The 18,656-nt window shown below is 35.2% G+C and overlaps 1 protein-coding gene across 2 annotated transcripts in view; it reads right to left on the bottom strand.

Annotated features, from left to right (window-relative positions):
- The window catches only part of LOC118193429 (sucrase-isomaltase, intestinal-like), a 147,774-nt gene that overhangs the window by 16,169 nt on the left and 112,949 nt on the right, over positions 1-18,656 (bottom strand). For both annotated transcript variants that reach the window (XM_085825203.1, XM_085825204.1), the window contains 6 exons: positions 17,675-17,709; positions 17,467-17,583; positions 13,575-13,723; positions 11,253-11,337; positions 4,383-4,445; positions 437-561 (listed from right to left, as the gene is read on the bottom strand). In XM_085825203.1, the coding sequence (XP_085681329.1) occupies positions 437-561; positions 4,383-4,445; positions 11,253-11,337; positions 13,575-13,723; positions 17,467-17,583; positions 17,675-17,709 (574 nt within the window). The remainder of the gene's footprint in view (positions 1-436; positions 562-4,382; positions 4,446-11,252; positions 11,338-13,574; positions 13,724-17,466; positions 17,584-17,674; positions 17,710-18,656) is intronic.

Here is an 18,656-nt window from a genome sequence, read left to right as displayed (position 1 = left end):
CCCAGCTCGAACAACCGGTGTTCAGTAACTTTTTATATTTTAGGTCAAATTTTCCTTTATTATTTTTTATATGATGGGTTGCTTCTATTTTCAAGTTTGCGAGTCTTATAACAAGCAACCTAAACCCAAAAGTTCTTTTGGTTAGCTTCCATATTGTGTAACTGCGCACTTTTGCTTCAGCTCTCTTGCCGTTAAGACGCTACTTCTCTCGCTGGCATGCCGCTTTTCTTCCTATCGCAATATTTTCAAAAATATAAATATTTTGGAAATAGGCACGATTAGAGTGCCAAGTGAATTGTGACCACAAATGTAAATTGAAATAAAATTGAATATTTAATCTTACTCGGCTAACATTTTATCTAAGCAGAGTAGAAAGAGAGAAATTTTCGTTTGTCATACATTTATAATCCTTGAAAAGTTCAAACCGAGCACTTACTTTGAGCTGTTTCTTAAGACGTACTGTTGAATGGGTAGAATCGTGCCTCCTCTGATATGTACTGGAATATTTGATTTCATATCTGTCTTGATCACGTATTGGCCAGTCAATCTTTCTGTCCTACTCTAAGGATAACAAAAGGAACTGCAGTTAAAAGTGCAGTGTTGTGTACTTTTTCGAAAGATACTTTTCTGAGAAAATAAATTTTAAATATTATGGGAAATAGAGTTAAAAAACGATATGAAAAAAGAGAAAAACATTTATATCTCTATACCGTTAAATTTTAATAAAATTAATGTGGCATTACCGTTCTGTGATGCCTATAAAGAACATTTAAACAGAATTGCAGAGAATACATACACTGAAGTAGCAAAATTCGATTCAGTATTCTAATACAGTCGAACTATCGCTTATAACGAGTGTGAATGAAACTCGGTATTTTCTCGCTATAACCAAGTACTCGTAAAAAACTGGATTGTGAAAAATTCATGCATACTTACTATATTATATATGTTACCGTGAAAGACCGAAATTGGAGAATGTCAACTTCGGAGAATTTCAACATTCACCAAATACGTCGGTGAAAGATCGAATATTTCTTTACATTCTTGTACATTCGGACCTTCACCGGTGTATGTCGACAATCACAGATATGCTCTGGTGTAGGTCGAAAAGAGAGGAGTATATGTACACGCTGCCATTCCAAAAGGAAGTGTTCCACAAATAAATGCAGTTGTAAAAGCAAAGGCCTCTTGTGCAATTCAAAGTGTCATAATAGTTTAAGTTGTTGCAATAAATAAGATTTGAATCACATAATTTGGTAAGTTTATAACTTCTATTATTTTCCTTTCTCATTTTGAATGTACTGTGTGTTTTAAAGTTCTTATATTCTTAAGTTCTTATTCTGAGTTTCAAGTGCGTTTTTTCGCGAATGAATTACGGAGAAGGAAATATAATATTCTTATATGTTCAACATTCACCATTAGTACAAGGTGAATGTCGACATTCACCGGTGTAAGTCAGAAATAAGAGTATTTGGAAAATGTTTCGGACATACTTGACATTCACCGGTGAAAGTCGACATTCTCCAGATTTCGGTGTTTCACCGTAACATATGTACTTTATTTATTTTATTTGTATTTATTCGAACAGTGGGAAAAAAAAAAAAAAAAAAAAAAAAAAAAAAAAAAAAAAATTAATTAATTTGCTTTGAACTGCTTTTTAGTCTCTTTCTGTTTTTATTGTTTTGCAGAGAAGACTCATGGCTCGGAAAACATCGTCATTGCACCCCTGGCTTCGAAAAAATTTGAAGTTTTTCTGCGTACTCAAAAGCCATTGAATATGTTGGGGGCCATTCAACTCGAAATCCTTCACTTTCGTCGTTTTCGCTTTCATTTTTTTTTTTCATCTGCTTTAGCTTAAATTTCAGCTAAAATATCCTTTGGAGTAGGTACCTCGGAAATGCTTAACACTGGCGTCAACAGATACGTTTTTTTTTCAAATTCGTCTCTACTTATTCCCAAATTTTCCAAGACATCTACTTTATCGTCTTTTTTCCTCAGTAATCTTCCTCTGTTGAGAAATGTCTAATCCAGCCTTAGGGAAGCAATTGGTAATGCATGTTGATGTAACGTTTTCCCATGCATCGTTCATTAAACGTATCGAGTACGATACATTTCTTTGTTTCGAGTACGTTTACATTATCATTTGAGGGTTGTTTCTATTTTTTTCTGTTCTATCGAGAAGCTCTAGAACCAAATGCTTACTAAAGTTTGATTAAAACTTCTGATGATCCCTTGGTCCATAGGCTGGATAACACTTGTAGAATTCGGTGGTAAAAATCCAATCCTGATCACTCTCCAAGATAAAAAAAAAAAAAACCTCCGTCCCACGTTCGCAGGATTTATGACTCTTCACTAACTTTTGGTTGACTTCGAAATGTTAAAGAAAGTTGTCCAAGAAAGGATTAAATGGAGCTGGAAGTCAATAGAAATTTTATGAATCACAAAAATATTGCTCGCTATAACCGGAGTTTGCTCGTTAAAAGCGAGTTATGCTCTCATAAGGCAAAAATACATGGTTGGCACAATGGCTCATCCTACCATTGTTCCAACCATGTATTTTTGATTTCCTCGTTAAAAATCCGAGTTATCGTTAAATAAGGGCTCGTTATAAGCGAGTTGTACCGTATTTAGCATTTAGTATTTTCGTAAGAGCTTAAATTGCAGGAAAAAAATTAAACAGGACTCCAAGAGTATGCGCAAATATTCTGCAGGAGGCGAATAAGATACTTTCAAAAGTTTTCATTTGTGCAGAGAGTGTTTACACAATTTGAGAACGATTTTGGGCCCATCTAATTAATGTTTTAAATGAAAAACTTATTTTTTAAATGTTTGAACTCATAGCTTTTCTTCCGGATTGTAAGTTTGCATCGTGTTTTCCATGATATGAACATTTCCATGAAACAAAAATACCTTCACAAATCTATATAATAAATGTCTGCATCTATGAACTTTCTCAAACTGCTTTGAACCAGGACAGATGATCCTATTCAGCCAGACAGATCAAGATCCATAAAGTCGAAACTCATGTAGGCTAATGCACCTTCTTCCAACATTTAGGAATGTCTTTTAAAGAACAAAAAATAGACGGCCTATGATCTAAAAATAAATAAAATTGTAAATGAAACCAGATTCGATTCTTACCCAACAAGACTACCACAAAAGCAATTGACAATGCACAGACTCAAATATAAAAAAGCAGAGGTCAAGATTTACACGCAACAATAATTTGGCTTGATTTGAAAAAAGTGTGATTCTAGGGCCTCAGAGACTCGAACTGCCCAAAAAATATACCTATTATATTGCAGAATTTCTTACAAAACAGAAAAAGCATAATTATTCAATAACAACAAGAAAAAAATACCAAGAAAGAGGCTGCCGACCAGCTTCACGCTCGAGCGCGGACTTAACAGAACTCATCTTTCAACTCCATCCACCAACTGCAACTGGCCAATCCATTCAAAAGGAATAGCGTTTGCGGACGACGCTGCATGTAGGACGAACAGAAACCTCTTAGAGAGAAAAATGCTAATGTACCCTATGTATCTTCAACTCCCTCTGTAAAAATCTGAAATTAACCATTAGCCACGAAAAGTCAAAAGCCGTAATATTATCTACACCTTCCCAAATTTGATGAACAGTAATTCATCACTACCATGATTTGGCGATTAGGCCCTTAATCCCCAGTCACCCTTTAAAAGGGGGAGTATATAAATTATTTTCTTCCTACTTCCAGCGAGCCTTCGTATTGTTACAGTAGTACACTCGGAGCGTATTCGAGAGGTCCAGGTTAGAATCCAGGTGAGGGCATTGCTCATTTTTCATGTCTCGTGCTTCAAAATAACCTAATGACTGTACAGTGGTGCCCGAATAAAAAGGTAGTGAACAGTAACTCGTCACCACCACGATTTGGCGATTGGGGATCCAGTCGCCCTTTGAAAGGAGGAGTATGGTATTTTCTGCCTCCTTTCCGCATGCTTTCGTGGTGTAATGGCAGCACACTCGACGCGTATTCGAGAGCTCCTAAGTTCATATCCCGGCAAGGGCATTGTACTCTTTTCGCGGCTCCAGCATGAAGAAAAAAACCTGATGACTCTGCAATTTGTGCAATGATGTAAGTCCTGAGATTAGTGCACAAATGCAGCAAGGGGCTAGTTTAAGACCAAACAAGTTACTAAGTTTATAAGATCAAACCGAATTTTAAAAAGTTTTGCCTTGTGTTCAGATATACACAGCGAACAAGAACTCTTTGATGTCATTTTTTAGCTTTATTTTTCTTAGCGGATATGATATGAGATTCTGAAGCTGATGTAGTACAATGCTTCAGTTAATAATGTTATAGTCCGCACCCAAATTGTGTATCAAAATAACTTTTAATTACTCACCTGCTCATATTCAAAATGCCACCATTCTCCTTCAGGTAGATACAATGAAAGACTGCTCTGATCCTGAAATCCCAATCAATATAATTAATAAATACAATGAGCTCGCGAAGATATTTGATACATACAGAAAGCAATGATTAATGAAAACAAATAAAGGCAGCTGTAAATCTTTTTGTGTGATAAATCCACATTTCATATTATCAGGTCTTGCTTTTCAATTGGAGGAAATATTCCCCGTTCAATGCAAACTGAAAGTTAGAGGCATAATAATTATCTGTATCCGAATATAATCCGATACATGTATAAGACGACAGTTAAATTTTCGCCGCTTAAGTCTAGACAAAATCGGAAACCTGTGTATAAGTCGGATTTATAATCATTCCACAAATTCGCGTCTCTCTTTCTCAAATATATATATATATATATGTGTGTATATATATATATATAAGATAAAAAATAAAATATGTAAATAAAAGTTATAACTTTGTTTTGCAGTAACCCGTTAACACACCATTTTAATCTGGCTATTTCCCCTTTCTGTTCTAAAAATAGTAATTGCTTATAATAAACCTCTGTAAGCTGCTTCATTGCAAAATTAATTACTGTCATATGATTTTTACATAACGTTAGTAATGCAGGCCCTTATACACAGGCCAATTTCAGTCAATAATAATTTTAGAAGCTAATTAATTAGCCAATAAAAATACAGCAAAATCAAAATTAAATAGCTCTAAACGGCGATTTCATCTTAGAAATGCCACATGCTCTGCTGACCGTCAACATCTGTCAACCGCATCCAAAATATTTCATATATAAATATGTGAAATATAAGACATGAAAGAAAACTACTGATAATAATTTAGCAATAGTCCTTTAAACTCCTCATTTTAATTGGGCTACGTCCCCTTCCTGGAATCTAAAGCGATTCAGGTGAAAATTAATCCTCATTACGCCATTATGTCAGAATAGCATTACAGATATTTTCATCCAATCGCAGTCCAAAATTTAAACAAAAGAATCAACTCCATTCAACAAGAATCAAACCCCTTTGCTGAAATGCGCACCACTTTTTCTGACTTCCTCTCTAGGAAATCCACATGAATTGCCATCGGTAATGCCACATTTCATTTCATTCGTTGTAGATCTTTGAGCTTGTAGATACTTTTCATGTGGGTAATTTTTCGTTTGCACACAAGTACGCACGTTGAAAGACACACGCGTAGAATAATAGTATCCTGTCGGCTATTTTGTACAGAAATATAAATTCTGTAGTTACTTGATAATTCTTTTCGGTGTATGTAGAGTAATTGGGCTGCGTAGACTCACCAGATGACGTAACGGAAAAGCACTTAGCAGAACTTAGATACAAAACACAATTTTATTCCTTGATTAGCGGAAGTACCCGATGCCAGTCAAGTTACATTGAGAGTAATGTATTATTCTACTCATGACTTCATTTGAAAATTCGTATAATAGCATATTACACGTCATAAGGAATATGATGTGTCATTGTAATGCATAAAAATTCCAAAGAAACAGAGTAATATTCAATACATGTACCACAACTGACTTTGTAATCATAGAATCCTGGTATATATGTTACCGTGAAAGACCGAAATTGGAGAATGTCGACTTTCACCGGAGAATATCAACATTCACCAAATACGTCGGTGAAAGACCGAATATTTCACTACATTCTTGCATATTCGGACCCTCACCGGTGTATGTCGACAATCACAGATATGCTCTGGTGAAAGTCGAAAAGAGAGGTTATGTATTTTATGTCTATTTTAATTGGGAATTAGTTCCTGTTTTTCATTAGACGTTTTATTTTAGAATATGTGCTTTATATTGTTGGAATACCGGTCAATTTGTATTGACTGGAACTGTTTAACAAATCTGTAGTTTTGCACAATTTAGAATTGTATTGAAAAATTTAAGAATTCGTTTCCTTTTTTTTTTTTTTTTAATCATCTGGGAGCCAAGTCATTATTTACAAAACATTTTCTTCTGTGGATAATAGTAAAATAGTGTACATATTACAATGAAATTCCCAATTGCAATTTCATGTTTGTCTTGTGGATAATTGCGACACAGTGTGCAAATTGCTATGGACGCACATAATGAGGTGTGCTAACTGTTAAGGACACGAAGTTATGATGTATCAAAGTGGACAAGTAGTATTTACTTGAACGATGAATTTAACAAAAGTGAACATAGAATAGCCTACACAACATCATATACTTTGGGCTATGGAACCATCAATTGCCTGAACTTATGTGACTTGCTTACTCTGTGGATAACTGCAAAAATAATACGGACACATATCATTAGGTGTGTAACTGATAAGAACATGAAGTTATGATGTATTGAAGAAGACATAGGTTTAAAAACTGGTTGATATATAAGTTCCACTCTCCACAACATAGAGCCTATCCATGACAATGTAATTATTAATTGATCGTATATGTGTTTTCATACGGATTATTATGTAACAATTATTGTATAGATGACACTGTCAATTTAGCATTGTAATATTACTATCATTGATTCAGTGAATGCCGCTGGCTGTGGATTGTAGATTCTTTTCCATCGCATGGACATATAACTCTGATTGGTGTAGAACCTTAGGTTGGAGGTCCATGCGACTGCGCATCAGTCGAAAAGAGAGGTCATAAAGTGCCATAATAGTTTAAGTTGTTGCAATAAATAAGATTTGAATCGCATAATTTAGTAAGTTTTTTATGACTGTTATTTTATTTTCTCATTTAGAACGTTCTGTATAATTAAGTTAAGTTTTTAACTTCTATTATTTTCCTTTCTCATTTTGAATGTATTGTGTGTTTTATGTTCTCATGTTCTTAAGTTCTTATTTCAAGTTTCCAGTGCGTTTATTCGCGACTGAATGACGGAGGAAAAAATATAATATTGTTATATGTTTAACATTCACCATTAGTACATGGTGAATGTCGACATTGACCGGTGTAAGTCAGAAATAAGAGTATTTGGAAAATATTTCGGACATACATCAAGAGACTATGTGAATGTTGACATTCTCCAGATTTCGGTGTTTCATCGTAACATATATACCCATATGACATATGGAATTGCCACTTGGGTCAGCAAAAATAAAAACAAATACAGCGTTATTTTGAGCGATATGGAACCCACATAAAAAATTCGATAGAAAATTTGTATCTAACAACAGAGAGAATGATATTGCTATAATTCTTCTCTAATTATTGATCTTTGATGTAACAAAATTAACTCTAATAAATTCCCTCTCGTTATATCAGCAACAACGCACGCAGCCATTGTTGCTGATATCAGCAGTGTTGCTACTCGGAAAAAGGCGAAAATTAGCGTTTTAAGCAATTTTAATTAATATCTCTGATTTGAGCTTTTTTTTTTTTTTTTTTTTTTTTTTTTTTTTTTTTTTTTTTTTTTTAAGTAGACGTCGATTTTTTTCCAGAACCCAGAAAATAATTGTAGAAAGTTTGGTGACAATAGCTATAGTAGTGAATGAGTTAATTAGCGAACAAACACACAGATTTTCTTCTTTATATATAAATATAACGAATTCTGGGGACAAATGTTCATCTTTTCACATCATCATTATGGATGCGATAAACACCTTACAATGCTACACACCTGATTAGATCTCGAGACAACGGTCGACACAGAGAACAACAGAATGGCACGTTCAAGCACAGCGAGAGGAAGGCAGGGAAAGTAAGCGAGCATTTTAAATAAAGGATACTTACTGAGTTGATTCTGAATTGCAATTAGATAAAAAAAAAAAGGTCTGAAAATTTTCAGATTCCATATTTTAAATTTGGGCTACCAGATGCCCATAGTCCATCTGAAAAAAATTGCCCCTTTGGATTAAAAAAAATCCTCAGTGCTACTCTTACATAACGGTGCAATGAGAATTAATTTTCAGATGACGCACTTTAGATTCCAGGAAGGGTACCGGTACCAGGATAGATGTCAGGAAGTGTACTGGTACCAAGACAGATTGTACTGACCTCCTGGCATTCCAAAGGTTTTTAATTAAAAATAAACATCAATATCCAAAGTTTCAGAAAATTATGCAACGACTCTCTTCCTACGGCCTAGATCTTTGTCAAGTGTAAGTCCACATACAGTTTAAACTTAGTGAACTTTTACATGCTGTGATTATGGACAAAATGGATCCGCTCGTGAACTTTATAAACTGCAATAAACCAATATATCTGAAATAACCCATCGACACCCACCTCTTTAGCATTATTATAACAATTCATTTTAACACTGTGTTGCCAGTACTAATTATAATTATCTCATTATGTTTATTTGTTTATTAATTATGTTTATCTCCTATTTTTGTTGCACCAAATCAGATGTTCAGTTTATCTTGTGACTCTCAAATTGTATTCCGACTATTTTGTAATCTACTTATGCACTACACCATTATTTTTAATAAATACTGGATGCGGGGCGTACTGTGGAATTGCACGATGTACCATAATAGGCAAACTCTAGACCTTTTGAAAAGCTTCAGTCTATGCAAATTCTTATAAAACTTGCAATTACCCCCCCTTTTTTTTTTCAAAGAATTAGTATGGGAAGGCATTACGAGTTGACCTATGGTACATCGCTGGTCTCCCCCATACTTTTACCTTTACCAAGACAGATTCCAGAGAGGGTACCAACGGGTATAAACTCTGTTTTGAATTTTACCGCTCAGTTCCTTACTAAATTCTAAAACCTTTGCCACCCGGTGCGACAGCACCTGTTGCATCGGCTCTGGCACCAGCCATGACCAATTACCGGCCTTACTTCCGGCCCACACAGTTCATTATAAGATATAAATAAACAAATTATTCGTGACAATCCAAATAATGTACCGCACAACTACAGTTCTGCACTATGCATTTATATTTTAGTATCTCGCTATTGTAAGAAATATCAAAGGGAATATCGAGCAGTAGAAAGGAGAATGCAATTTCACGATGTTTTTGCGTGACTTCTGTAAGTAAGGACAGAATAAAGGATTCTTTTTCCCGAAACGGATTGCAAAAGATTGAAATGAATTCAGAAGAAATTTTTTTATTGACGTCTGTAGGTACGTACGTATCTAAGTATCTCGCCTAACTCAAAAACGAGTAGGCCTAGAGCATTGAAATTTTGTACATAGGACTGCTATAACATGTAGTTGTGCACCTACCATTTTGGTTGCAATCGGCTGCAATAAAAGTATATATATTATATATATACATCCACTGTGTTACTCGTCTCCGTGAGCTCAATTGGTGGTAAATTGTACATCTTCAGCTTTAAAAATGATTGAATTATGTTGTTCTTATCTTCCGGTTAAGGTTTTTATGCCTTTAGTTAATCTGCATGCGATAGTTTTAGAATTATTAACAATTTAAAAGTTTTTTAACTCTTTCCGGCACGCTACCTTTTAAAGTTGGAGTTTTGATAAAAAAATGGTAGGCAGTCTAATTAGGCCTAGAGGATTACACAAGTCAAATTTTGTGAAGATATCAATATAGATTTGTGAAGATGTGCACTTATCGTTTTAATTCTGTGGGTGTGCCCAAAGTGGGCGCACTGATTGAATAGAGCTTCGAAAAGAGTGCTGAAACGAGCATTGGCGTCAATGAACTAACCGATGAGATGCGCAGAAATAAAGAATACATGCAGACTCTCAGTTGTCCTAGATTATCGGTGAGCCCGGTCTGGGCACACCTAGGGTTCGCCGTTTGATTCTAGGCAAGATTTCAAGGTAAAAATTTAAAACTAGTATAGAATAAGGAGATTAGCATACAGCCAAAAAAAATAACATAGAAATTTCTTTTCAAACATTTCCTTTTATACCCTAAAAAAATCTGGAAGATTTCTTTGAAAAATGAGGGTCTTTAAAAACTAAACATGGCTAAAATATATGGACTGGTTTGTGTTGAGCTACCATCTACTATAAATAAAGAAGATTCAGAGTAACCTATAGTAACCTATAAATCCTTTTTCGTTCAATTTTTCTGTGCGTAAGGAAGGAAATTTTTAGGTGTGTCCAGGCCGGACACACTGTGCCGCAAAGGGTTAAGTGCGGCTAAGCCTAATTTTTTTACCCAGCAGCCATATTTGTTTTCATTTGAAACTTAACAAAATAGTGAATTTAAGTTAGTTTCTGAAACTTCAATGTTTTTTTGCCGAGTGGGACTAAAAGCAAACTTTCAGTTTTATGCACCGAAAAATCTGAATCTGCCTTTTGCCCGCTGGCGGAATTGCTTGTTTTTGCGTAAAAACTCTAATTTTAATTGTAAAAATTCTTTTTTTTAATAATTTTAATTGTATTTGGTGTTTTATATTTTTTTATATTTTTCAATTTTTAATAAAGACGTTTTGAGGTTTTATTTATTTTTGCCTTGCCGCTGAGTGAGAACTGAATTAATTGAATGAGAAATCTATCTATAATGAAATTTGAGAAAATAAGTTTAAATGAAATGCAGGAAAAGCAGCGTATAATTTAATGTCCCGTACAAGGAAGTCATGTGGTGTACACATCAGATATTTAATTATGTAATATTATTAGCAAATTTATTAACAGAACGAAAGATAATATCTTAAAGGCAGAATTTCATGATCCATTATCAGATGCTATGCCAACTATCTAAACCCGATTAAGCAGCTGTGGAACATATCTTCTAAATTGTTAAAATAGAGTATTTCGATTTTATCTAACTGATTCGACAGTAGTCATATGTATGCCTTCTTCACATATCATTCGTTTTTAGCATATATCATTTATTTTAATTTATGTATGCATTAAATATATTTATGTTAATTTATTATAAGCCTATGTTAATTTATAACGAAACTTACTGGTTTTAAGATGGGAGAAACGAGAAGAGATTTTCCCCACATAAATTGCTTGTCTATATCCCAAGTAATCTCATCAGTTGGGAACCTGGAAAGAAAAAATGAATGATAATAAAATACAGTTAATGAAATATAAAGCCATTATATATTTATATTTATGATAGTGAAATACCAATACTTCTACGAGAACAGTTCTTCCTTGAAGAGATACTCAAGGAAAGCGATGCTTGTGAGCGACGGTAAGACCCTCTTAACTACACTGACTACCAATAAGTATTTGGACACCTACGCAAATGACGATATCTGTGGTCCCAAGGTATGCCACGTACTCCGCCGGTATATATCGTGTAGGAAACAGCATCGGCTTTAGTCGCATGCAAGATGCATCGCAGTTCGGAGCTCTCTGATTTCGAGAAAGGTATAATTATCGGGTATCACGAATGTGGCCGATCCTTAAGGGACATATCTAGCGATCTGAAGTACCCAATATTGACAGTGGCCTATGTGATTAAGAAGTGGAAGGTGAGGGACGATTGTCGGAATGTACCCCGAGTCGGCAGACCAACGAAACTTGGGAATAGAGACCGACGAGTGCTGTTCAGAGAAATTCGGAAGAACCGCACCCAACCGATGGCCCTCATCCGCGAGGAGTTTTAACAGGCATCCGGGAATATCGTTTCAATGAATACCATCCGTAAGGAAGCACATCTGCTTGGTTTTCATGGTCGTGGTGCTGCCCATAAGCCTTTGATCACAAAGTCCAACCGCGCTGCTCGGTTAATGTGGTGCAAAGCACATCGAAATTGGACCGTAGATCAGTTGAAACGGGTTCTTTGGAGTGACGAATCAAGGTTCACCCTTTACCGTTCGGATGGCAGGGTCTGGGTCGGGCGTCTACCTGGAGAACGTCTCCTGCCAGAATGCATTGTGCCAAAAGTCAAGTTTGGCGAAGGTGGAATTATGGTCTGGGGGTGTTTATCCTGGTATGGGCTGGGACCCTTGGTCCCCATTCATGGTAAGCTCAACTCCGATGCCTACTGCACTATTTTGGATGACAATGAGCTTCCTACATTGTGGCAGTTTTACAGGTTGGACCCCTGTTACTTTCAGGACGACAATGCCAGTTGTCATTTTTCGACGTTAACCAAGGCTTGGTATGGTGGCAATGGAGTTCATCGAATGGACTGGCCTGCCCAGAGTCCAGACCTGAACTCTATCGAGAACCTCTGGGACGAGTTGCATCGCCGAATTCAGGGGTGCGCTACCCGTGCAAAATCGGTGAAGGAACTTCTATTTCTTCTCCAAGCCGAGTGGAAGAAAATACCACTAGCTGTCATACAAAGACTTGTGGAAAATATGCCCCGGAGGGTCCACGCTGTAATTACCTCGTGGAGGCTCTACCAACTATTGATTTTGAATAAAGTTAGTTTTTCTTTTCTATCACAGGTGTCCAAATACTTATTGGTAGTCAGTGTATATGTTAATTGTTTAACGAATCATTTTTACTTCCTTGTACGAAGTAAAAGAAATATCATAACCGAGAAAAATTGTGGGTATCATACTTCAACGAAAATATCCATTTTGATCGTTCTCAAATCTATTTGAATGATTTTTTTTGCGTGACATTTCAACATGCGGACAGAACAAAGGACTCTTTTTTAACAAAACGGAATGTAAAAGGGATCTAACGTATGTTGGTAAATTATGCATTTTTTGCTTTAAAAGTAGTTGAATTATGTTATTTATATGTTCCGGCTAAGGTTTTTATGCCGTTAGTTAATCTACATGCAATTATTGTAGAATTATAAGCAATTCAAAAGTTTAAATGGCTCTAAGCCTAACGGGACAGCCATTTGTTTACATTCGAAACTCTTAGTAGAACAGTGAATTAAGTCAGTTTGTGCACCAAGTTCAGCGTCTTTTTGCCCCAGTGGTACCAACAGCTAACTTTCAAGTTTGTGCACTAAAAATTTGGTTAGGTGTAGAAATTCTAATTTTAATCGTAAAAACAGTTTTTTTAAACTGTTTTCATCTGCTTTAGGCTTTTCTGTATTTTACAGTTTTTAATGAAGATGTTTTGAGCTTTTTTTTTTATTATTATTTTTGCCTAGTGGTGGAATGAGAATTGAATTTATTGAATGAGAAGTATATCTCTCATGAAATTCGAGAAAATTATTTTAAATGTGGTACAATTAAATAGGACGTACAAGGAAGTTATGTGGTGTCTTCAGATTTTTTGAAAGGGAAACTGGTATGCTATTTGAGGTTCAGTAAAAAAATTATCAATTAATACTGATGTTTTTGTGTATAAACACCGTAACTTACTCGTGAAAGAGGGGTCGGACGACAGTGTTGCCATCTGCATGGGCTCTGTAGAACAGAGTGTACAAGTATGGTAGCAAGTTGTACCGTTGTTCCACAGCTCTCTTAGATGCATCTGTTACCATCTCACCTAACGCTACTGGATCTTGATCCTAGCAAACGATAAGATAATTGCATTAAATTATATCTCTCTATAATATTGATAGTCATAATTAAAATTGATTTTGTTCTCATAGACGCGGTTTGCTTCAAGGGATTCAAGACGCGGTTTGCTTCAAGGGATAATTACGGCGAAAGATTTCTTAACCTAAAAAAGTAAAATACTTCACGTTTGTAATTGAATACATTTACGTTTATTAGGTGCAAGTTTGTTGATTATTTTTAATTACAGGTTGATTCATAAGTACATGACCAAAGTCAAATGGCAGCACCTTTCCAGTTGCGAGATTTGACGTGAATAATTTTTGTCATTGAAAATGTTTTTTATGTTCGTTTTGACACGCTAGTTGGGATAATTACATACACAGTTGATTAGAGTTTTGGTACAACTGGACAACCGAAACTAGTATTTGAAACCTCTAACATTTTTAAAGGGGCAGCTTGAAGCCCATAACAGTTTTGCAGCAATCGACATTGCATATTGTTACATATACTAATATAACCCATGACATATTGTTGCAATTAGCAAAATGAATTTAGATTTGTTGATAACGCAGAAATTAAATTACGGTATTCATTTCAAAGTGCTTATTTTAAATATATTGTTACGAAACGTACAGGCGCGGTAAGATGGCTTCCCCGCAAAGCAGTTTTAGGGTTGCCATTAAATGGCAAGGGAAAGCAGGGTTGCTACATTTGGCGAGAATCGCCCATTTGGCGACAGTTGGTGACAAAATTGGCGATATGTCATGGACGGATGGAGAACCTTCTGGAACGAATTCTTACAGGTTTAGCCCAGAATGTTCTCGAACCCAAGCCGAAAGCTATATAAACCCTGCTGGTCCGCAGTCAGTAGTATTGGGAGTGTGCCTCGAGAAGTGCGAGATAGTTGGTGTCTCGTTTAGCGAGTCAGTCCGTGCGGAGACGATCGAGTTGACAGCTAGGCAGCGAGTGGGTCGTCGAGTGCATCGAAAGAGTCTCTTCGTACATCGCGGTTAGTGCATCGTCGAGAGAGCGTGTTGAGCTCCGGGAACGACTGAATCAAGGAGTCCGGAGCTGTGCTCTGTGTGTCGTCGAGTGCATCGCGAGTTGTAGTGTGGAGAGTCTCGGGAGTACGCGGAGTTCCGAGAACGACCGAGCAGAGTCGGGAGCTGTACTCTGCTGCTTTGCAGTGAAGCTGTCTTCACAGTTATAGCCTGAAAACCTGAAGGCTGTGCGCTGATTGTTCCAGAAAGTGTATGGTAGATCTTCGACGACTGTAAAACTTGACTTTGGAGCTGTTCTGATCAGTCTTAGCTAAATAAAGTGTGTTTCGATACTTCATCAAGTGTCGTCGTTATTCACTCTAAATCTACGAACCCCATGACAACTGGTGTCAGAAAAGAAAAAAAAAGGAACAATATTATAAACAGTTAATTATCTTTAATCAAAACCCAATTAATTTTTATGTTATTAAACTGCCCAATGAAATATAATTTTCAATAAAAAATAAAGGGGCAAACATTTGATCATGTTGGTATACATTTAGAAAAATCAGCAATATAATTCAAAATTTCGTATGAAACACCTTTCTGTTTATTGGAACAACAAATTTGATTTTGCTTACAAACGATCAACCAGACTTTGATTATTAGTTTTAAATAGCAACCAATTTTAAATTACGCTCGTTATTATTTGAAACATGGAATTGGCAGAAAGTCATGAGACACTGTGTGTACCTTTACAGTGTCTCACAAAACTGATGGGACACTTGTACTTTACAAAAGGAAACTGTAGTAAAATAAGTTAAAAAAACATTAAAAAATTTTTTGTGGGTGTGTTTCATACTTAAATTTAGTATCAATTATTACATAACATACATTTTCTCAAAATATTAAAATATTAATTTAATAAAAATACAATTGTTTAGAACGGAGCAAAAAATGGTTCACATAAGTGATGGGACACTTACTTTTCCATCAAATATTTATCCAAAAATTTTACTTTTTAAAAGGTTTTAATATTATGTTGGATTTCCTTTCACTTTAAAAACATGATTTAATCTTCTTGGGATGGATTTGACTAATTTTTTTGTGATTTCTGGAGTGCTTTTACCCCATTCTTCTTGAAGCACTGATTTTAATTGTTGTTTTGAAGAAATGGTGTGTTTGCGAATTCTTGATTCCAATTCTTGCCAAATATTCTGTATGGGATTTAAGTCTGGAGATTGTGGTGGTGTTTTTATTATTTCAGGACAGTTATACAGCAGCCAGGGTCTAAAGTTCAAAGCAGTGAGCTTGGGGTCATTGTCCTGGTAGAATTTAAAATCGTTATGAAGGTTCAATTTTCATGCTGAAGATTTCAAATTTTGATTTAAAATGTCAATATACTTGTACCGATCCATTATACTGTCAATAAAAACAAGATTACCAACTCCAGCGGACGACATACACCCCCATACCATAACTCCTCTTCTACCATGTTTTACTGTTGGCACCAAGTTCTGTTTGCGAAATTCTTCCCTGGGTTTTCTCCACACCAAGATTCTACCGTCAGAACCAAATATATTAAATTTACTCTCATCAGCAAATGTAACTTCATTCCAGTAATCAGAATTCTTATTTATGTTGGATTTTGCAAAAAGCCAGTCTGAGTTTTCTTTCTTTTCACGCACGAAGAATTTTTTCCTGGCTGCTCTACCGTGATATCCAGTAGATCGAATTACTCTTCTAATAGCCTCAGGATTAACAATTACTCCATATAATTCTTGTAAATCAGCAGCAACTTTAGGAGCACTCATTCTTGGATTTTTTTTAATATTTCGAACGATAATTCGCTTCATTCCATCGGATAACTTTGATGGTCGGCCAGGTCTTCTTTTATCCTGAATCATGATTCTTTTTATATCATTTAATGATATTGGAAACTGTTGAATGACTCAAGTTAACTGTTTCAGGAGTTTCTCTAATAGATTTTACACGTTCAATATGCAAATTAATAACTAATTTTTGAATTTCAGGCAAAGTTTCTTTTCGTTTAGCATTCATGGCTGCACAGAGCTAAAAAACGCGAAAATTCCAAAACAAACTCGAGAGAAATACTGCAGAGGATTTTCTAAATTATTGCCAATTGCTTTTGAGTAAAAATAAAAAATCCCAAAAATATTTTTATTGTAGTACGTAGTAGTATCTAATGGTGTCCCATCACTTATTTGAGCCATTTTTTGCTCCGTTCTAAACAATTAAATTAATATTTTAATATTTTGAGAAAATGTATATTATGTAATAATTGTTACTAAATTTAAGTATGAAACACACTCACAAAAAATGTTTACATGTTTTTTAAATTAATTTTATTACAGTTTCCTTTTGTAAAGCACAAGTGTCCCATCACTTTTGTGAGACACTGTATATATTTTTTCCACACATCGATAGATTGGGATATCGTCTTCAGGTGGGGGGGGGGGCGGTTAAGCTCAAGCTGCTGAAAATTTTTCGATGCCTTATATTAGTTAATGGACAATTAGTTAAAGTTGGTATATGGATATGAGCAAGTAACAAGAAACCCAAAAGTATCACTCATTTAAGCAGATAAACTTCTTTTGCTTTATGAAAATCCATTAAACAATGAAAAGAGAGAAAAAAATTTAATTGTTTCAATAGCAGGTTTTCGTATAGGCTCACGTTATAAAAAATGCATTAATGTGTTCATAATTCTGCTTCACATAGAGTATAAACTTTCTTTAAAGTGTAAATACCTTTTGGTCCAAGCCATTGTGATTTCTAAAGAAAGGATAAAATGCTCCAAGCTGCATCCACCTTTTACACATTTCTGGAGTTGTATCTCCGAAAAATCCACATATATCTGCACCAATCTGAGGAATGATATTAATCGTCATATTGAGTGAAGACAGTATTTTTAAATTTTAGAGATATTGGAAAAGATGTCAAATGTTTATTACTTACGTATGGTATGCCGAAGAGGTTAAATTCTAGCATGCCTGTAAGAAAATAAACTTTTTAAATAAACAGAATTCCATAATCTTTTATGAATACAGTCAAAAGTCTTTAATCCGGACTCGTCGGGACTTCGGCGATTCCGGATTATCGATTTTTCCGGATTATAGATCATCAGTTTAAATCTGGTAAGATGGCATGCAGAAATTATAAAATTAAAAATATGAAACCGTAATTTATAAAATAATGAGCAATTATGATCTAAAGGGTATCAAAATTTACCAAAAAAGAAGCCTAATATTTATTTGTTTACTTTATTAAACATTTCTTTCAACGCGCGGATGCGTAAAGCATACCTTACGCATAGCCGAAATTAGAAAATTGCAACCAGAAAACTATTTGATTTGTATTCGTGATATTTATAATGACGAGGAATTTGATTTAAATCATATCAAAGACGGAGTACATCGAAATTAAATATTACATTTAGTAAGGAATTATAAGCCGAATAAAATAAAAACATCTGCCCTGAAGATAACGATAGTTTTGACAAATCAACTTCCAGTTCATTGCGCGCCGCGACTCCCCCCCCCCCGCGCAGAGCAGCGTGAAATTGATAAACAGATTTCGGAACGGTTAGATAAACAAAGAATATGCTTTTATCCATTTTTTGTAGCAATTCGTTTTTTGTTTGATGGACATCGAAACATACTTTCGTTTTCTAGATCCTTTGGGAGCTCCAGCATCGGAAATTCTATTTCACATAATCGAAAATTCAAGCTTACTTTTAGAAAATTGCTCTTACAGTCTGCAAAAAATAATAAGCCGGATCCAGTTCGAAGATTAAGGAACAACGCAACATTAACTGAAATAGATAATTAGATAATTTTAGCTTATACCGTCCGTTATATATTAAACGCGCACGCGAAAACGTATTCTGCACTTGCGCAGACGCATATGCGCAGTCGTAAATGTCTTGCGCTCACGAGTA

Source organism: Stegodyphus dumicola, chromosome 10 (assembly GCF_044657685.1).
Source record: "Stegodyphus dumicola isolate Sdum_Otavi_A_Nest chromosome 10, ASM4465768v1".
In the NCBI taxonomy this organism is placed as follows: domain Eukaryota; kingdom Metazoa; phylum Arthropoda; class Arachnida; order Araneae; family Eresidae; genus Stegodyphus; species Stegodyphus dumicola.
Note: the sequence above shows the minus strand (reverse complement) of the source record. Positions and strands in the feature narration are given on the sequence as shown.